General features: G+C 43.6%; 1 protein-coding gene across 1 annotated transcript in view; it reads right to left on the bottom strand.

Annotated features, from left to right (window-relative positions):
- The window catches only part of SIRT3 (sirtuin 3), a 30,941-nt gene extending 8,931 nt beyond the window's left edge, over window positions 1-22,010 (bottom strand). The window contains exons 1-4 of the mRNA XM_056131689.1: window positions 21,865-22,010; window positions 16,782-16,973; window positions 16,469-16,701; window positions 13,844-13,944 (exon numbers count right to left, since the gene is read on the bottom strand). Coding sequence (XP_055987664.1) covers window positions 13,844-13,944; window positions 16,469-16,701; window positions 16,782-16,973; window positions 21,865-21,947 — 609 coding nt within the window. The 5' untranslated portion in view covers window positions 21,948-22,010. The remainder of the gene's footprint in view (window positions 1-13,843; window positions 13,945-16,468; window positions 16,702-16,781; window positions 16,974-21,864) is intronic.
- Window positions 22,011-22,082: the final 72 nt, after the last annotated feature.

The following is a 22,082-nucleotide window of genomic DNA, read 5'->3' as shown; positions in this document are numbered from 1 at the left end:
CGGGCTACCCCAGACGGGAGCAGGTGCCTTCCCTCCGCCTGTTCCCTGGGAATCCTGGCAGCTGCCATCTTCCAGATCTCATTGGAAAACCCAGGTTATGGGCCAGCAATGATGACACATGCCAGGACTCACAGGATAGGGGAGAAGCCAGTTCCTCTCCTCCCCCGCCCCAAGGGGACCCTGAGATTAAACCCATGAATGGCCCCCGGCTACTTATTAAGCTCCTTAATGACCATGATCCCAGAGACACACAAATGAATCTCAAATCCTAGAACCAAGTGGTTGCTGGTAGAAATCTCTCCAGATCCTAATTATTAAAATTTTAGAAATCCAAGACTATGCGGCTGCTCCTGAGGCCTCGCAACATCATATGCTATTCATAACTAGAAATACAAAACAAATTGTCTATCGTCTCCTTTTGGGCAGGTCTGAGTGTTGGGAGAAAACTCCAAATAGTGGTGGGACTGGTGTCAAAATATTGAATGTAATCAAAGTAGAGAGAGTAATGTGGAAATTATCTGCCACACAGGCAGGGGTAGGGGTCGGATGGGGAGTATACTGGTGTTTTTGGTGGTGGAAAATGTGCACTAGTGAAGGGATTGGTGTTTGAGTATTATATGACCGAAACTCAAACATGAAATCTTTGTAACTGTTCTCACGGTGATACAATAAATAAATTAATAAAAAAAATGTTTGGGGAACTAGAAGTATTTGAAAGTAGATTCTGGGGCTGGAGGAATAATGTTGTGGTTTTAGAGCACTACCTTGCAAGCACATTGGTTCCAAACCCTAGTGTCCACAGGCACCAAGAAAAATCCCAGTATCTCAGTGGTCTGTGATTCTGCATGGCAGACATTTCCAGATAGACCACAGCTGGCTGTATGTGAGTACCAGAACAAAGGGTATGGTACCTAGCAAGCACTAAAATGAAAAAATGTGCAGATTCCATGACCAGGAAATGCAACCCCTGGTAAGCACATGCATGAGCACCATAGCAACCCATGGCAAGCACCACAACCGTGACCTTTGTGCCTCAATTAGAGCAAATCCTAGTGAGCACATGTGTAGGCATCATAAACCCTGATGAATACCATGGCCTTGTGCAAGTGCTGCCGAAATACAGTCAGGCATACATGCAATCCCCAGTCAGCACAACATCAACAACAGAAACAATGAAGGAGAAGAACGGGGCACTTAAAAAAGCAGATTCTGGGGGGCAGAACAGTAGTACAGCAGGTGGGGCTTGCCTTGAGGGTGGTCAACCCAGATTCAATTCCTGGCATCCCATATGGTCCCCCAAGCTCTCCAGGAGAGATCCTTGAGCACAGAGCCAGGAGTGCACACTCAGGTGCACTGCTAAGCACTGATGGATATGGCCCCCAAAACAAAACAAAACCAAAAAACAAAACAAAACAAAAAACAGATTCTGTTCTAGACATCATGTGAGTTTCGAAAGAAAGGCATGGGCAAGCATGACTTGAGCGTTCAGGCTGAGAGCTATTCCCCTGGCCGGCCTATGACGGACAGACGAATGAAGGACTGGGGGAACAGAGAAACAGGGCCCTGGGTTTGTTGGTAGTCAGTTTATTTCTCTCTCCTCCCCAGCGTAGTCCAATCTCTCCCCGTACAACAAAATTGTAGTCATAGTTTTGGTCATAGTCCCAGTCATCATAGTTCCATCATGCTAGTCTCCTCATAGACCTCAAAGTCCTCTCTTCTCAGTCCTCGTCTTTGTCTTCTCTCTCTAAGTCAATCCCTCTTATCCCATACAGCATAGTTAAATAGAAATCACGAAGAGTGAGGATACATGTAGGTGGGGTTGAACACTGTCATAACAACAAACAGAGGTAAACCCACTCCTTCAGGGGAAGTTCTAAGAGATTAACTCAAGGACAAAATCTCATCTGAGGGGTCAGCACTCCAGATTACTAGGAGATCCGCTAAAGGCTCAAGGGCAAGATTCCATCCAGTGTGTATTGCTTTAACCTTTCCTCAGCTAGTAATCAATTTAAACAATCATAGTAAATTTACTTCTTAAAATATTTCTAGTCATTTTTTTATGAATACAATAAGAGCTTTATTAAGCTTAAAGGTTGTCTCTTCCTGGGGACATCTCTCCATATATCCCAGACTACAGTACTCAGGCCAGGTTAGTCTTTCCTAACCCCAGCGGGGTCCTTATTCAGTTACTTCTTTTTTGGGTCATACTTTTTTTTTTTAATTTTTTTTCTTTTTTTATTAGTGAAAAACCATGAGGTACAGTTATAGGCTTACAAATTTTGTGCTTGGGTTTCAGTTATACAATGATCAAGTGCCCATCCCTCCACCAGTGCCCGTCATCCATCCCCACGGGTCCCAGCATCTCCCCCCCCCAACCCTCATCCCGCCCCGCCCCCCCCCCCGTCCCATCCTGCCTCTGTGGCAGGGTATTCCCCCTTGTTCTCTCTCTCTTCTTTTGGGTACTGTGTTTTGCAAGAGAGGCTTTGAGTGGCAATAATGTTTGGTCTATCGACTACTTTTAGCACGCTTCTCCCACCCTGGGAGGGCCCTCACAACACCCTTCATTTGGTACTCTCTTCTCTATCTGAGCTTCCTTTTCACCTAGAGCCTGTGGCTGGCCTTCCATTCATGGAGCAAAATTCCTGGTACTAATCTCAGCCATTCCTGGGTGTTAATCTCCCTTTTTGTTGCTTTATGTTCCCCAGATGAATGCAATCTTTCTGTGTCTACTTCTTTTTGAGTTTGTCCCATGACCGTGCTCTTAACTTATTATACTTCTATGTCACTTAGCTTGTTCCCTTTTGATGCCAGGGTAGCTTACAGTTTGCCCTGGGTCCATCCAGTCCCTTCATCAGGACCCTGCTTTTGGTGTGCTAGGAACTAAGGGCAATGGAGGCTTAAGCCAAGTAAATATGGATTTATTTTATTAAAGGTAAAGGCCCTCCCGTTGATCGTCGATTTGCTCGAGCGGGCCCAGTAACGTCTCCATTGGAGACTTTGTTGTTACTGTGTCTGGCATATCAAATACTCTCAGTAGCTTGCCGGGCTCTCCGAGAGGGGCGGAGGAATCGAACTCGGGTCGGCCATGTTGGCCGCTTGTAAGGCGAACGCCCTACCTGCTGTGCTATCGCTCCAGCCTATTATTTTGTAAATATTCACTGTCACTGTTCTCCCGTTGTTCATCGATTTTCTCGAGCGGGCCCAGTAATGTCTCCATTGTGAGACTTTGTTGTTACTGTGTTTGGCATATCGAATACGTCATGGGGAGCTTGCCAGGCTGTGCCATGCGGGTGAGATACTCTTGGTAGCTTGCAGGGCTCTCTGAAAGGGGTGGAGGAATCAAACTCAGGTCAGCCATGTTGGCTGCATGCAAGACAAACGCTCTACCCGCTGTACTATCACTCCAGCCCTTGTAAACATTATTTTGTAAATATTATTTTGGAGTCAATTAACTCCCATATTACAAAGCATAGCATGAATTGTGTTCCTGTGTCTATACAAAAAGGATTGCTAAACCATGCAAGTGACATAAAGGAAAGAGAAAGCAATACAGAATTATTAGTGCTTGATGGAATTGGGTGTGCCTCAGAGGCACTGTTGTGGGAGTAACTCTATAAATCTAAGCTCCCTGCAGGAGGAGCAAGGACAACCCAATGTTATTCAACAACATCACATGGCACTTAGCATAGGAAATGAAATACTCAATACCTGGGTGTCTTGATATCAGAGACACTCAAGTGCTAAAGAAATTCTCAGCAGATTATAATACCCTCAGAAGGACTCCAGGACAGCATTTCTTAACCAGGGATATTCTGGGGGGCTGCAACATGAGACTGGGGCCAACTGGTAGGACAGAGAGGTCATGGGAAGAAAACATGGTCAGAGAGGACCACAGTCTGAAAAAGGCTGAGAAACGCTGCTTCAAGAATGGGCCTATACAGAACTGCAGACCAATGGAACAGGGTTGAATACACCGACATCTCCCCTCAATCATATGATCATCTAATCTTTGATAAAGGTTCAAGAAATGTGAAGTGGAGTAAGGAAAGCCTCTTTAACAAATTGTGCTGGCATCACTGGACGGCTACATGCAAAAAAATGGGCTCAGAACTCTGCCTAACACCATGTACAAAAGTCAGATCAAAATGGATTAAAGACCTCAACATCAGACCAGAAACCATAAGGTACATTGAAGACAAAGTTGGCAAAACCCTCCATGACATTGAAGCTAATGGTATCTTCAAAGATGCCACGCCACTGGCCGAGCAAGTGAAAACAGAGATAGATAAATGGGACTATCTTAAACTAAGAAGCTTCTGCACCTCCAAAGAAACAGTGACCAAAATACAAAGACAGTCTACAGAATGGGAAAGGATATTCGCCGAATACACATCTGACAAGGGGTTGATATCAAAGATATACAAAATACTGGTTGAACTCCACAAGAAGAAAACATCCAACCCCATCAAAAAATGGGGCAATGAAATGAACAGAAACTTTCTCAAAGAAGAAATCCAAATGGCAAAAAAGCACATGAGAAAATGTTCTACATCATTAATTATCAGGGAGATGCAGATCAAAACCACAATGAGATACCATCTCACACCTCAGAGACTGGCCCACATCCAAAAGAACAAAAGCAACCGATGCTGGCGCGGATGTGGCGAGAAAGGGACACTGTTTCACTGTTGGTGGGAATGTCGACTGGTTCAGTCTTTCTGGAAAACAGTATGGACGATTCTCAAAAAATTAGAAATTGAGCTCCCATTTGACCCAGCAATACCACTCCTGGGAATATATCCCAGAGAGGCAAAAATGTATAGTCGAAGTGATATCTGCACTTGTTTGTTCATTGCAGCACTCTTTACAATAGCCAGAACCTGGAAGAAACCTGAATGCCCAAGAACAGATGACTGGTTAAAGAAACTTTGGTACATCTACACAATGGAGTACTATGTAGCTGTTAGAAAAGATGAAGTCATGAAATTTATATACAAGTGGTACAACATGGAAAGTATCATGCTAAGCAAAATGAGTCAGAAAGAGAGGGATAGACATAGAAAGATTGCATTCATCTGGGGAATATAAAGAAACAAAATATGAGATTAATACCCAAAAATAGCTGAGATCAACACCAGGAGGATTACTCCATAGCTTAGAGGCCAGCCAGGCATTCTAGGGGAAAGGGCAGCTCAGATAGAGAAGGGAGCACCAAATAAAGGGTGTTTGGAGGATCCTCCCAGGAGGGGAGATGCATGTCGAAAGTAGACTATGGACTGAACATGTTTGCCACTCAAAGCCTCTTTTGCAGACCACAACACTCAAAAGGAGAGAGAGAACACAGGGGATTGCCCTGCCACAGAGGCAGGGTGAGATGAGAGGGATGGGGGTGGGAGGGATATTATCCATGGTGGTGGAAAATGGGCACTGGTGGAGGGATGGGTATTTGATCATTTTATAATTGAAACCCAAGCACAAAAAATTGTAAATCTACAACTGTACCTCATGGTGTTTCACTAAAAATAAAAAATAAATAAATAAATAAATAATTTAAAAAAAAAGAAGGGGCCTATAATATAGGTGCTACTAAAGGAGAAAAGCGGTTTTGCTAAAGTGAACATGACAGTGCCACAACCCTGGAAACATTCAGAGTTATCTTCAAGCAGGACTCACTAAAGCTGTGAAGATGCTCCCCACAGAGCTCCTCTTCACAGCCAAGAAACAGCAGATGCACATCATGGCTCTGCTCTGCCCGATTTTCCTCACAATGCCTGGGCACTGAGACACTGAAGGAGAAACCCTGAGGAAGACGACACCTGGCTTGCTAAGACAAACTTTCACATTCATGCTAATGGGATTTATTTTAGCAGTCAAAAGATGCAGGAGAGTCACACAATACCAAGAGAGAACAAGGTTGGGACTTCCTATGAAAACAAGAAGAGGAGTCAGGAAACAGTGCCTTTTCCTGACACAGCAGCCACTGACATGGCACATCTCCATCCCTCAACAGAGCATCCCCTGATATCTCCCTAACAGGAGAAGCGAGGGGAACACTAACAGCAAAGTGGATAAGAAATACCCTCAGACTACTAAAAGAACTACTAATAGTAAAGCACAGACCCCCCCCCCACACACACACACAGGAAATGGGCAAAGGCTATAATACTGAGGACTCAACCAGTAATCACCCTATGTATATTCTCTCTGAAAGGGAATTCAGAGTAGAAATGTACAGACTATTTAATGAGCTCAAAGAAACAATGGAACAGACCGCCAATAAAATACAGGATTATAAGAGAAAACTACAAACAGAAATGACAGAACTGAAAAACATAGTGGGTGAAATGAAAAACTCACTGGAAGGCCTCATCATCAGAGTAACAGCTACTGAGAACAGAATCTGTGAGGTCCAAGATGAAATGCAGAAAACCTCCAGACAACAGCAGAAGATAGGGAAAGCCTCAAAACAAACAGTTGACAAGAGAACTTTGGGATGAATTAAAGAGGAACAACATAAGAATTATCAGGGTCCCAGAGGACCAGGAAGGCAACCCCTGATAAAGGAGCAACAATGAAGTCAAAGACATCATTGATGAAAAGTTTCTCAGAGCTAGAAAGTTTATGCATCCATATCCAGGAGGCCCAAAAGGTAACAGCTAAAAGAGAACCAAATAAAAATACTCCGAGACACATCCTACTCAGAATGATGAAAACTATAGAATACTGAAAGCAGCAAAATCAAAGAAGGAAATTACATATAAAAGGGCATCCTTAAGATTTACAGCAGATTTATCAAATGAAACCCTCTGGGTCCAAAGACAATGGTGGATATAGTTTTTGATTTTTTGTTTTGTTTTGTTTTGTTTTTGCTTTTTGGGTCACACCCGGTAATACATAAGGGTTAGTCCTGGCTTTGCACCCAGGAATTACCCCTGGCAGTGTTCAGGGGACCATATGGGATGCTGGGAATCGAACCTGGGTTGGCCGTGTGCAAGGCAAACGCCCTCCCCACTGTGCTATTGTTCCAGCCCCTGGATATAGTTTTTAAAAAATAAAAATAAAATAAATACCTCTCTAAGAAAACTTTACCCAGTCCGATTTTTATTTAGATGTGAAGGAACAATATACAACTTCACAGATAAACAACTCAGGAACTTCATAGGCTCAATACCATCTTTACAAGAATTAAAGAGTCCTTCAAAAACACTAAACTCCTGCAGAAATATGGCACAAAATTTCATAACAATAATCTCTCTTAATGTCAGTATGCTAAATGGGCCAATTAAGAGATACAGAGTGGCAGTATGGTTAAAAAACTGAACCCAATATTCTTCTGCCTGCAAGAAACACTCTGAATAGTCAGAACAAACACAGACTCAAAGTCAAAGGTTGGAAAACAATTCTTCAAGAAACCAACCCCCTCATAAAGGCCAGGATGGCAATAGCAGTATCAGATGACATAAAGTTCAGGCTGAAAAGGAATACAAGAGATGGCAAAAGTCATTTTTCAATGCTCAGGGGATCTGTTAATCAGTTTAACAATCACAGCGGTAGGGCGTTTGCCTTGCAGCACGCGGCCGACATGGCCGACCTGAGTTCGATTCCTCCGCATCTCTCAGAGAGCCCGGCAAGCTCCCAAGAATATTTCGCCTGCATGGCAAAGCCTGGCAAGCTACCCGTGACGTATTCAATATGCCAAAACACAGTAACAACAAGTCTCACGATGGAGACATTACTGGGCCCGTTCAAGCAAATCGATGAACATCGGGAGGACAGTGGGAGGACAGTGACAGTGAGACAGTGATAGTGACAGTACATCAGGAAGGACTCATACTCCTAAACATATATGCACTTAATGAAGGGCCAGAAAAATGCTTAAAACAACTGCTAATAGACTTGAAGGACATTGACAGCAACACAACAGTAGATGGGAGACTTCAACATCACTTTTTTTCCTCTGTAGATCAACTAGACTAAAACTCAGTTAAGAATATTCTTGCTTTGAAGGAAGAAATGGGAAAGAGGGGTTTTATAATATATGTATGTGTGTATGTATATGTACATATGTGTGTACATATATACATATATAGTATACATATGTGTCTATATATACACACACACACATATATTTATGATTTTTCATCCTCAAAAAGCCGAATACACCTTCTCTCCAAAGCACATGGGACATTCTCAAAGACAGATCACATGCTGGGACACAAAACATACATCCACAAAGTTGAGAACATAGAAATTGCATCAATTTTCTTCTCAGACTATGATGCACTAAAAAGAGACGTTAATCACAAACAGAAATGGAGAAACAAGTCAAACACCTAGAAATTAAATAGCCCATTACTGAATAATCAGTAGGTAAAAGAGAAACTCAAAGAGGGAATAAAAAGATTCCTGGAAACAAATGAGAATGAACCAGGACATGTGGGACATAACAAAAGTGGCGCTAAGAGGAAAGTTTGCAGCTCTGCAAGTATTAATCAGGAAAGAAGAAAGGACCACAAAATTTGACTGCACAACTTAAGAAACTGAAAAATCACCAACAAAGGAGCCCAAAGGAAGCAGGAGTAAGGAAATATTAAAACTTATAGCAAAAATTAACTGGATCCAAGAGTTGGTTCTTGGAAAAAAATAAACAAGATTGATAAACCATTATTAAGATTCTCACAAAGTGTTTGGAGTGGGGGGGGGAGAGAGAGAGAGAGAGAGAGAGAGAGAGAGAGAGAGAACCCTAATAAGCCAAACCAGAAATGAAGGCGAGTGGGGGAGGGGCGCAGGAGGAGTCATGACAGACACCACAGAAATTCAAAGGATTATCAAAGATTACTTTTAAAATAATTATGCCATAAAATGAGAAAAACTGAAAAAAACTGATAAATTCCTGGATTCCTATAACCTCCCAAGGCTGAACCAAGATGATCTGGAATACCTGAACAGACCTATCTGTATCAAAGAAATTGAAACAATAATCAAAAGTCTTCCCAAAAACAAAAGCCTAGGCCCAGATGGATTTACTAGGGAGTTCTGATAAACGTTTAACCTTCTGCCAATACTTTTCAGGCTCTTCCAGTTTATATGAAGCAAACATCACCCTGATACCAAAAGTACTGGTCACCTATATACTTAAAAGTAAACTCAGACCTCAAATACCATGTACAAAAGCCAAATCAAAATAGATTAAAGACCTTGATATCAGACCTGAATCCATTAGGTACATAAAGGAAAATATACGCAGAACTCTCATGACATTGAAACTGAAGGCATTTTCAAGGATGAAACACCACTGACCAAGCAAGTGGAAACAAAAATAAATGGGACAATTTTTTTTTTTTTTAGATTGAATCACCTTGAGTTACACAGTTACAAAGTTGTTGATGATTGGGTTTTAGTCATACAATGCTCCATCACTTGTCACTTTACCAGTGTACATTTCCCACCACCAATGTCCCCATTTTTCCTCCTGCCTCCTTCCCCCAGCCTGCCTCTATGGTAGGCACTTTTCTTCTTTCTCTCTCACTCACTCACTCACTCACTCACTCACTCACTCTCTCTCTTTCCTTTTGGGCATTATGATTTGCAAAGGTACTGAAAGGTTATCATGTTTGTCCTTTCACCTACTTTCAGCACTCAGTTCTTGTCCAGAGTGATCATTTCCAACAACCTTTGTCATAGTGGTCCCCCTTCTCTATCCTAACTGCCCTCTCCGACCCCTCCCCCCTCCACCATCACCACTTGAGACAAGCTTCCAACAATGGACCAGTCCTCCTGGCCCTTGGTTCTACTGTCCTTGGGTATTAGTCTCGTATTTTTTGTTTGTTTGTTTGTTTGCTTTTTGGGTCACACCCGGCAATGCTCAGGGATTACTCCTGGTTCTGCACTCAGAAATTACTCCTGACGGTGCTCAGGGGACCATATAGGATGCTGAGAATCGAACCCGGGTTGTCTGTGTGCAAAGCAAACACCCTACCCGCTGTGCTATCATTCCAACCCCTCATACTTTGTTTTTAATATCCCACAAATGGGCTGGAGCAATAGCACAGCAAGTTAGGGCGTTTGCCTTGCCCACAGCTGACCCAGGTTCGATTCCTCCGCCCCTCTCGGAGAGCCCAGCAAGCTACCGAGAGTATCCTGCCAGCACGGCAGAGTCTGGCAAGCTCCCCACAGCGTATTCGATATGCCAATAACCATAACAAGTCTCACAATGGAGACATTACTGGTGCCTGCTCGAGCAAATAGATGAATAACAGGAGGACAGTGCTATACAGTGCTATCCCACAAATGAGTCCACTCAATCTATGTCTGAAACAGGACTACATTAAATTAAGAAGTTTTTGCACCTCAAAGGAAATGAGGACCAGGATGCAAAGAGAGCCCAAGGAATGGGAGAAATTATTTACCCAGCACTCAGCTAGCAAAGGTTTATTAGATTTACAGTAAACTTATGCAATGAAACCCTCGGGCCCAAGGATAAGGGCAGGATATAGTTAAAAACTTAATGAAATGGAGGCTTCACCAAGAATACTTTACTCAGGGGTAAATATCAAAGATATATAAGGCACCCTGTAGAACATTACAAGGGAAAAAAATGGTGAGAAGAGATGAACAGAAACTTCCTCAAAGAAGAAATACAAAGAGCCCAAAGGAACATGAAAAAATGCTCTGCATCACTAATCATCAGGAAGATGCAAATCAAAATAATAAGATATCATCTCACACCACAGAGACTGGTACACCTCAAAGAGAACAACCAATGCTGGTGTGGATGAAGAGAGAAAGGGCACACATTCATCGTTGGTGGGAATGCCGACTGGTCCCTTCATTCTGGGAAACAATATGTACATTCCTAAAAAGAAATTTAGGACTTAAGCTTCCATTTGATCCAGCAATTCCACTTCTTGGAATACACCCTAAGGGGCCAAAAACAAAATGGAGAAAAGAATTTTCACCCCTATGTTCACTGCAGCACTATCCACCAATAACCAAAATCTGGAAACAATTCTAGTGTCCAAGAATAGATGACTGAATAAATTAACTATGGTACATGCATACTCCAGGCTGGAGCGATAGCACAGCAGTAGGGTGTTTGCCTTGCAAGCTGCCAGCCTGGTCAAGCCGGCTTTGATTCCTCCGCCCCTCTCAGAGAGCCTGGCAAGCTACTGAAAATATTTCACCCTCATGGCAAAGCCTGGCAAGCTACACCTGACATATTTGATATGCCAAACACAGTAACAACAAGTCTCACAATGGAAACATAGCTGGAGCAAATCCATGAACAATGGAAGGATAGTGCTACAATGTTACATATACTCAATGGTATATTACCTGGCCATAAGAAAAGATAAACTCATGAAATTTGTTTCTACATGGAGACACCTGGAAAGTATTGCTGAGTGAAGTTAGTCACAGAAGAGACACAACACAGAATGAGCTCTCTCATATGAGGAATATAAAGAAACATAATTTTGAAATAATGAATACCCAAAGACAATGGAAACAAATAACATTAAAACTGGTATTCAGTAGGAAACATGCCACTTGAGGAAGCTATGGATAGAACAGGGAGGGAGGCAATATTTATGGTGGAGGGAAGTATTCAACCATCAGGAAGAACTGGAGCTGAAAGGTGGTAAAGTGAAATATGAAATATGAAACCTCATCAGTAACAGTATTGTAAACCACTGTGCAAAAAAAAACTGTATACACACACACACATACACACTGGTGGTTTCAGAGACATAGTTCAACAGATAATGCACCTATGAAGTCAGACAATAAGGTTTACATATTCTAAAATCTTATTTACATAAAATATCTGGAAAAGTCAAAAAGCAGATTGGTAGCTGCCATGAACTGGAATAGGAGGGGCAGGGGGGAATGGAATTGACTATTCCATTATATAGCATTTTCTTAGAGTGATAAAAATGTTTTGCAAGAGGCTAGAGAGATAAGTGGATAGGGTATTTGCCTGGCACAAGTCTGACCCAAGTTTGCTCTCTGGCAGGCACTCCATATGGTCCCCAAAGCCCTATCAGGAATGATCCCTAAATGCAGATCCAGAAGAAGCCCTGAGCATGGTCAGGTATGGCCCCAAAACAACAACAAAAAAAAAACCTGAGGTAGTGGCTGCAAATCACTTTGACACCCTAAATACCAATGAGCACTTTAAAATGGTTCATTTCATGTTATATGAATTCCACCTTAATAAAAAATATAAGTCACAGTTTCATCTTTGAGATTCTATGCCATTTTAAGAAATACAAACTAGGGCCAGAGAGATACCTCAACAGGCTGACTACATGCTTTGTATGTGAGGGCCCAAGTTTACTACCTAGCACCAGATGGTCCCCCAGCACCATTTGGAATACCTGCCACCCCCACGAGCAAGTAGAACCAGGAGTAGTCCCAAGTATCACTGGATGTGGCTCCAAAACAAAACAAAAAATATTTTTAAAAAACTTATTCAAACTACAGAAATCACTGTCACTGTCCTCCCGCTGTTCATCGATTTGCTTGAGCGGGCCCAGTAACATCTCCATTGTGACACTTGTTACTGTGTTTGGCACATCAAATACATCACAGGTAGCTTGCCAGGCTTTGCCATGCAGGCGAGATACTCCCGGTAGCTTGCCAGGCTCTCCAAGAGGGGCGGAGGAATCGAACTGGAGTCGGCCAGGTCAACCAGATTGGCCGCATGCAAGGCAAACGTCCTACCCACTGTGCCATCGCTCCAACCACCTTCATTGGCTAACAGCAAATTCTGAATTCCAGGATGACTTTCGATATATGTCTTTGCGGTGAGTCCTATAAACTCCTGCCAACAGAGAGCCTTCTTTACTACACAGTTTTTCCTCAGGTCTTCTTCCAGGCCTTGCTTTCTACAGAAATATTTATAGAAAAACTACAGAAATATTTATAGAAAAACATAGGGGGAAACATAGGTATCACTGCTATATAATTTTTAGTTGTAAAAATTACAAATATCAAAAAATATGCCACAAAAGAATAAATGTAATACTCTATACCTACTAGAAGAATACAGAAAGTTTTTATTCTGTTTGGTACACATCTGGCAGTGCTCAGGAGATACCCCAGATCAGCACTGCCAGAGAATCAAACCCAGATTCCCCCACATAGAGAGCCTACATTCAAGCCCATTTAAGTTACCTCTCTGGCCCCAGAGCTATACACAAGATCTCCAAAAATATTTTTGCTTAGTTACAGAGCAAGTTGTAAAATACTGAGGCTGGAGCTATAGCACAGAGAGTAGGGCATTTGCCTTGCACACAGCGGACCTGGGTTTGATTCCCAGCATCCTATATGGTTCCCCGAGCACTGCCAGGAATAATTTCTGAGTGCAAAGCCAGGAGTGACCCCTGAGCATCGGGGGGTGTGGCCCCCCCCAAAAAAAACAGAGCAAGTTGTAAAATATTAAACTAATGGTCCTGTCACTGAAAAATCAACAGTAACTCTATAATAGGTGCCTGACAGCAAGGCATTACAAAAGGAGGCCATGGGAAGTAAATGATAGGTGAATCATTTTTTTCCCTACATATTTCAATACTGCCTCTTATTTTTTACAAGTATGTGTTAGTTTTCCGATTTAAATAAAAATAAAAACCATTTTCACACTTTTACATATATTATATAACAGTAACAACAAGTCTCACAATGGAGAAGACGTTACTGGTGCCCGCTCGAGCAAATCGATGAACAATGGGAGGGCAGTGCAGTGTCTATCATCCTTCCAACCTGATGTTTACAAAAATCACCTTCTCAGATCACTCCCACTGTGAAATGCAGAAGAGACAGAACTGAGAGGATGCTGACTCACCCAAAAGTCTTGCCCTGGGAAGTTTCTTTGGCAGACAGTGCAGGTGGCAGAGGCAAAGGTTCCATGAGCTTCAACCAGCTTTGAGGCAGGGATGCCAGCCACTGAAATGTAAACCAAAACGAAGTGTTACCATTCCCAAGGTGGACACACAAGCACCCAAGTAGAACCTTTGGGATTTACTGTCTTTGGAGGAGCCACAGCCTCCAGAGGAAACCTGACATCCCTGCCTCCATCATTTACAGATGATGTCTCACTGACCAAAATGAGCCCAGAGAGGAAGGCTTCATATTGGAGCATATCAACTAAAGCCTGACAAAACACAGCATGGAAAACACTAGATAAAAAATCAGGTGAAATTATGGTTACAGGGCAGGCAAGATAGTACAATGTGTAATATACTTGTCTTGCTAACTTGACATACTTGGGTTCAATTCACAGCAACCCATAGGTTCCCTCAAGCCCATCAAGCCCATGAAGAACCCATAGGTTCCCTCAAGCCCAACAAGAGTAATTCCTGAGTGCAAAGCCAGGAGTCATCCCTGAGTCATCCCTGAGCACTGCCAGTTATAGCACAAAAACAGAAAGAAAAAGAAAGAAAGAAAGGAAGAAAGGAAGGAGGGAAGGAGGGAAGGAGGAAAGGAGGGAGGGAGGAAGGGAGGGAGGGAGGGAGATAAATTATATTTACAACTTCAAAAATATTTTCTACTCTCCAAGCACCAAACAAAACTGAGGAAATAGTATAAATACATTGTAGCACTGCACTGTCCTCACATTGTTCATCGATTTGCTCAAGCAGGCGCCAGTAATTTGAGACTTGTTACTGTTTTTGGAACATCGAATAAGCCACAGAGAGCTTGCCAGGCTCTGTCCTGCAGGTGCAATACTCTCGGTAACTATCAAAAAAATGATAGAATAACAGATACAATGTAAATCTCTGATAATAACAGAATAAAACAGATAATAATAATAACAGAATAAAAGTGTTATTAAAAGTTAAAAGTGGGGGGCTGGAGAGATAGCACAGTGGGTAGGGCGTTTGCCTTGCACGCCGACCCAGGTTTGATTCCCAGCATCCCATATGGTCCCCTGAGCACTGCCAGGAGTAATTCCTGAGTGCAGAGCCAGGAGGAATCCCTGTGCATCGCCGGGTGTGACCCAAAAAGCAAAAAAAAATAAAAAAATAAAAAAAGTTGAAGTTAACTACTATGAAAGTGATTTTTTCCCAATGTAACACCTGAAAGATTTCTGGGTAGGGGTGGGGGGACCAACCTGGTCACAACTAAAAGGACTTTCCAACACCCTTGTTTTCGTTCTGAGTTTCATATGCTAAAACTCACTGCCAGTTGTTTTCTTGTTTTGGGGTCACATCTGGCTGTGCTCAGGGCTTACTGCCAACTCTGCTCAGGAATCACTCCTTGTGGGGCATGAAAGACCATATGAGATGCCAGGGGTTGAACATGGGCAAGGAATATGTCTTAAGTTGCCGTACTATCGATTCAGCCTGTTCTGGCTTTTTTCACTCTGCTGCCTACCTGAGTAGTCACTGACTTGCTAAAAGTTGACTTGTCAGCACTTGTCAGCATCCCTGTATGTTAGAAAGAGACTCAAGCACATGCTTCTTCTTTAAGCCAGGAGTTAATGTGATCTGAGAATCACTGCTTGCAGACACCATTTCTGAACATATTAAACACTGTCAACAAATCATCACACATGAAGTCTACTATTATAGAATTATTAGCGATTACTTTGTATGATAATACCACAATAATGTTTTAAAAGTCTGCCTTCAAGAGATACCCACAGATGTATCCAAGCATTATTTATTAATTAATGATTAAATTTATGTTGTGATGCATTTTTTTCCAAAATAATCCCTGAGTTAAAGAGAGGATGGGTGGAGGGGAAAGATAAAACGGACTTTCTGTTGAAGAGGATTTAAAGTTCATTATATCCTTCCCTTTATTTTTCTGTGCTAAAAAATAATCCATAATAAAATAACATTTTTAAAGAGACCATGTTGTGGTCTCTTTATCATCAAAGAGATAGTACAAATGTTAAGGCACTTGCCTACAAGTAGCTCTGGCCAGAAACCTGGTTCAAATTCCTAGCACCACATTAAGACCCTCAGTACCCAGCACAACCAGGCATGATTCCTAAGCACAGAACCAGAACCAGATGTAACTCTTAAGCACTATTAGGTACCATGCCAAAAGAAAAAAAAAAAAAGCTAGAGGGTAAGTTTTGTACATGGATGACTGGGTTTCAATCCCGAGAACTCCACATGGTCCCTCAAGCCCTGCCAAGAATGAACCGTGAGCCCAGAGTCAGGAGTAAGCCCTGAGCACCAGAGTCTCAAAAAACAAACAAACAAACAAAAGAATACAAAACCCATCATTTAAGATCAGTAAAACTAGAAACACCAGATGTCAAACTTAATTCTATCCAAAAATTGCAGTCTCACAGTCTCAAAGATACTCTGGGAAAAAGACTCAAAATATGAGGTCTCGGTGATCCTTAAACGCAAAGAGGGCAGTTTATCTGGAAACAAAGGATGAGTGAAAGTATTGGGCCTCAGTACCACCCAGCAAACCTCTAAGCCTTCCCCACTGAACGCAGGCAGCTCACCTCTCTCAAGTCCATCGATGTTCTGTGTGTACAGCCGCAGAAGTAATCCCTTGTCATGGAGCAGTCGGAGAAAGTAGTGAGTAACATTAGGCCTATAGTTCCCAGGATACAGCTCCTTGGCCAAAGTGTAGAAGGGCTTGGGATTGTGAAAGAAGAAACTAAGTTCAAAAATGGCCTCGGGGTATGGGATGTCATACTTCTGGAGCCTGCTGTAAAGACCAATCTCTGGAGACCTACGAAACAGAAATAAGAAGCTCTGAGTCCTCAGATCAGTAGAGGGTCAGGGGGCTAGAGGCATGGGGACTCAGGGTACCTGAAGTCTGGTATGCCACTTGCTGTGCTGATCCCGGCCCCTGCCATGACCACCACCTTCTGGCAAGCTCTGGTTTGAATGAGCTTAGCTATATCCTCCAGGAAAAGCTTCTCCTTCTTATTGTCACCTCCACTTCCAAAGAAGCTTGAAGCACTAGCAGAAAGACAAATGGACTTTCTTCCTCCTGAAACACTGAGAGAGGAGAGGGGTAAGTAATGACCACAATCAAGCTCATGCTAGCCAAAATGAACAGTGACTACCCTTCCACCACCCTATTGTTGAGAATCACCCGCAAACAACCACCTTTTTTTAAAAAAAAATTATTTATTTTTAATTTTTATTAGTGAAACACCATAAGGTACAGTTGTAGAATTACAAATTTTTGTGCTTGGATTTCAATTACACAATGATCAAATACCCATCCCTCCACCAGTGCCCATTTTCCACCACCACGGGTCCCAGTAACCCTCCCAACTCCCATTCCCCCCATCCCACTCTGCCTCTGTGGCAGGGCATTCCCTTTTGTTCTCTCTCTCCTTTTAGGTGTTGTGGTCTGCAAAAGCGGCATTGAGTGGCAATCACGTTAGGTCTATAGTCTACTTTCAGCATGCTTCTCCCATTCTGGGAGGACCCTCCCAACACCCTTTATTTGGTGCCCCCTTCTCTATCTGAGCTCCCTTTCCCCCTAGCATGTGTGGCTGGCCTCCAAGCCATGGAGCAAACCTCCTAGTACTAATCTCGGCGACTCTTGAGTGTTAGTCTCCTATTTTGTTACTTTATGTTCCCCAGATGAATGCAATCTTTCTATGTCTATCCCTCTCTTTCTGACTCATTTCGCTTAGCATGATACTTTCCACATAGTACCACTTGTATGTAAATTTCATGACTTCATCTTTTCTAACAGCTACATAGTACTCCATTGTGTACATGTACCAAAGTTTCTTTAACCAGTCATCTGTTCTTGGGCACTCAGGTTTTTTCCAGATTCTGGCTATTGTAAATAGTGCTGCAATGAACAAACAAGTGCAGCTGTCACTTCGACTATACTTTTTTGCCTCTCTGAGATATATTCCCAGGAGGAGTGGTATTGCTGGGTCAAATGGGAGCTCAATTTCTAATTTTTTGAGAATCGTCCATACTGTTTTCCAAGAGGGCTGAACCAGTCGGAATTTCCACCAGAAGTGAAGGAGGGTCCTTTCCTCGCCACATCCATGCCAGCACAGGTTGCTTTTGTTCTTTTGGATGTGGGCGAGTCTCTGTGGTATGAAATGATATCTCATTGTTGTTTTGATCTGCATGTCCCTGGTGATTAATGATGTAGAGTATTTTCTCATGTGCCTTTTAGCCAATCGGACTTCTTCTTTGGGAAAGTTTCTGTTCATTTTGTCGCTTTTTTTTTTTTTTGCTTTTTGGGTCACACCTGGCGATGCACAGGGGTTACTCCTGGTGGTGCTCAGGGGACCATATGGGATGCTGGGAATCGAACCCGGGTGGGCCACGTGCAAGGCAAACGCCCTACCCGCTGTGCTATCTCTCCAGTCCCCGCCCCATTTTATGATGGGGTTGGATGTTTTCTTCTTGTGGAAATCAACCAGTACTTTGTATATCCTTGATACCAACCCCTTGTCGGATGTGTATTTGGCAAATATCCTTTCCCATTCTGTAGACTGTCTTTGTATTTTGGCCACTGTTTTTTTGAGGTGCAGAAGCTTCTTAGTTTAAGATAGTCCCATTTATCTATCTCTGTTTTCACTTGCTTGGCCAGTGGCGTGACATCTTTGAAGATACCATTAGCTTCAATATCATGGAGGGTTTTGCCAACTTTGTCTTCAAATGTACCTTATGGATTCCGCTCCTTAAAAAACCACTCCTGGGAATATATCCCAGAGAGGCAAAAATGTATAATCGAAGTGACATCTGCACTTGTTTGTTCATTGCAGCACTCTTTACAATAGCCAGAAACTGGAAGAAACCTGAATGCCCAAGAACAGATGACTGGTTAAAGAAACTTTGGTACATCTACACAATGGAGTACTATGTAGCTGTTAGAAAAGATGAAGTCATGAAATCTACATACAAGTGGTACAATATGGAAAGTATCATGCTAAGCAAAATGAGTCAGAAAGAGAGGGATAGACATAGAAAAATTGCATTCATCTGGGGGATATAAAGTAACAAAGTATGAGATTAATACCCAAGAATAGCTGAGATCAGCACCAGGAGGATTACTCCATAACTTAGAGGCCAGCCGGGTATCCTAGAGGAAAGGGCAGTTCAGATAGAGAAGGGAGCACCAAATAAAGGGTGTTTGGAGGATCCTCCCAGGAGGGGAGATGCATGTCGAAAGTAGACTATGGACTGAACATGTTTGCCACTCAAAGCCTCTTTTGCAGACCACAACACCCAAAAGGAGAGAGAGAACACAGGGGATTGCCCTGCCACAGAGACAGGGGGGGATGGGGGGATGGGGGTGGGGGGATATTATCCATGGTGGTGGAAAATGGGCACTGGTGGAGGGATGGGTATCTGATCATTGTATAATCGAAACCCAAGCACAAAAAATTGTAAATCTACAACTGTGCCTCATGGTGTTTCACAAAAGAAAAAAAAAACCAACCCCAAAATCTCTGCACTGACCAACCTACTTTACACACTGCTGCTGAAGTTTTCTGCTTCATTCTTTTTCATTTCCCACAGAATCCTACCATTTTAGCACAAATCCCACCTGACACAGTTTTAACCCCTACACGATGCCTTCAAACTCACATACACAAAAGGACTTTAGCCACGCAAAAGAACTTCCTTGTTCTTATATATGCTCTAAACCCACTACCCTCTGCTTTTTTACAGGGAAAGGGTCAAATTTGGTAATACTCAGGGGTCAAACCCAGGCATCCTGCTAGAATGCACTCCAGCCCATTATGCTATCTCTCTAGCCTTCCCTCTGATTTTGAAGACTTTCCTCCAACTCAACATGTCAAAATAACCAGCAGTCAAGGATCAAACGATATCGATAGCCAGGACCAAATGCCACTTATGAAGCCACTTTGCCCACCTTTAAGGTGACAATACCAATTCCCCATTTCTTTGTGGTGCTGGTCACTCTTTCCCTTCCATTGCAGCTCATTGCAAGTAGGATGAAAATGAGAGATTTACTATTATTTTATACATAAAAATATACTATTTTATACATAAAAGATTTATTATTATTTTTTAGAGAAATCTTCAGACTGTTTTCCATAGAGGCTTGACTAACATTCCAGACACAATGAAAGAAGATTCTTTTTTCACTACATCTCCCACAAGACTGGTTGTTTCCATTCTTTTTCTCTATGTCCTTCTTGTGTATTCACGAGAGAATGAAGATAAGATTGGTATAAACTGCAACTGATACTGGTGGCCCTGCACAGGTGGCTTTCACTCAAGTCAGTACCACAGTTTGTCTCCAGGGAGAACACAGTAAGTAGGGCATCTGCGTTGCATGTGGCCAATCCAGGTTCTATCCCTGGCATCCCATATGGTCCCCAGAGTACCACCAGGAACAATTCCTAAGTGCAAAGCCAGGAGCAACCCCTGAGCATCACCAGCTGTAGCCAAAAAAAAAAAACAATTAAAAAAACAAAAAACAAAATGTTTTTCTCAACAAAAGCCTGAGCTTCACCAGCCACGGTCAAAAAGGAGAAGAGATGACAATTAATCTATCTGAAAGGATTTACAACTGTATATCTCCCAAGAGAAGGCACAAGAAATACTTTTAGCAGACAAAACAACTGAGCTCTCTTCCGATTCTTAAAACTTCTACTGCCTCAAAACTTACATAAAATGACTTGTCAATGTAGCTCTTCTGAGACCAAGCCAATAAAACTGAGGGGGTTTTTTTCATCCTTCTCTTTACTATCTCTCTAGCCCTGAAGGTTTCTTTCTTTCTTTCTTTTTTTTTTTTAAATAAAAACTGGTCAGATGCTCAGGAAGACCAACTGCAATTATTAAGTGCTCCACTTCATACAGTATTGAGAACGTATATCCCACCAAAGGTTCTCACCCATTTCCTGGGCTACTCCTAAAATCGGGCTGGAGTGATAGCACAGCGGTAGGGCGCTTGCCTTGTGAGCAGCCAACATGGCCCACCCGAGTTCGATTCCTCCGCACCTCTCCAAGAGCCAGGCAAGCTACCAAGAGTATCTCGACTGCATGGCAAACCCTGGCAAGCTACCCATGACATATTCAACATGCCAAACACAGTAACAAGAAGTCTCACGATGGAGATTGGAGATGTTACTGGGCCAGCTCGAGCAAATCGATGAACAATGGGAGGACCATGTCCATGATTTCTAAAATCAAATTAAGACAGACAAAAGAGAGCCTGGATCAAAAGGCATGGAGAACATGCTTTGCACTCAAAAAGCCCAGATTTGATTCCAGGCACCTCGTGGTCCCCAGGACACTTCCAGAAACCAGCACCCTACTAGGAGTAGATCCTGAGCACCACTAGAGGGAAGGAGAAAGGGAAGAAGAGAAGGAAGGATGGGAAGGAAGGAAGGAAGGGAGGGAGGGAGGGAGGGGGAAGGGGGAGGGGGGAGGGAAGGGCAAGCTGAGAGAAGGGGAGAAGAGGCAGAGGGGCAGGAGAGGTGGGGAGGGCCGAAATCAGGCCTGGGTAGGGTAGCCGGACACTTGCCCTTGCAGGAGGCTGACCCAGACTGGATCCCCAGCGCCACATGCGGCCCCCAGAGCCCAGCCTGGTGTGACTCCTGAACACAGAGCCCTGGGCGCCCGAGCACGGCAGCTGAGGCCCAGCTCCGGAAATGCTCCGGCGTAAAGGCAGCTCCTTCTCATTCCTAACCCTCTCTCATCACCCCTGACGTCATGTGAATGAAGACAGTTCTGGAACTCCTCACAGATGGGCGAGATGCCGGTCGCGGGGAAGGCGGCCCTGAGGAGAGGCGGGCGCGCCCGGGAACCCAGAGGACGCGGAGTGCGGGTGGGCGTCCAGGTCAGGGCACGCCAGGCCACCCTGGGCACTGGCCGGCTGGCGACTCACCCTCCCCGGCCTAGCCCCCGACCCCCGGAGGGCACCAGAACCAACCGAGGCCCACGGGCCCACGCCCGCTCACTTCCAAGGCCCCAGAGCCTGAGCACTGGAACCGGAGGCCGAGCCCACAGCGCCATGGTCCACCACAGCCGGACGCGACCTTGTCCTCGGGGTCACGTGCCGGCGCTCCGCCCCGCGCGCTCGCCTCCCCACGCTCCGCCCCGCGGGTCCCGCCCCCGCGCTCGCCCCGCCCCGTGCTCCTCCCGCCCCGC

The sequence above is a fragment of the Sorex fumeus genome, unplaced genomic scaffold, assembly GCF_029834395.1.
Source record: "Sorex fumeus unplaced genomic scaffold, SorFum_2.1 ptg000093l, whole genome shotgun sequence".
NCBI classification, from domain to species: domain Eukaryota; kingdom Metazoa; phylum Chordata; class Mammalia; order Eulipotyphla; family Soricidae; genus Sorex; species Sorex fumeus.
The sequence above is the reverse complement of the archived record's forward strand: the minus strand, read 5'-3'. Positions and strand labels throughout refer to the sequence as shown.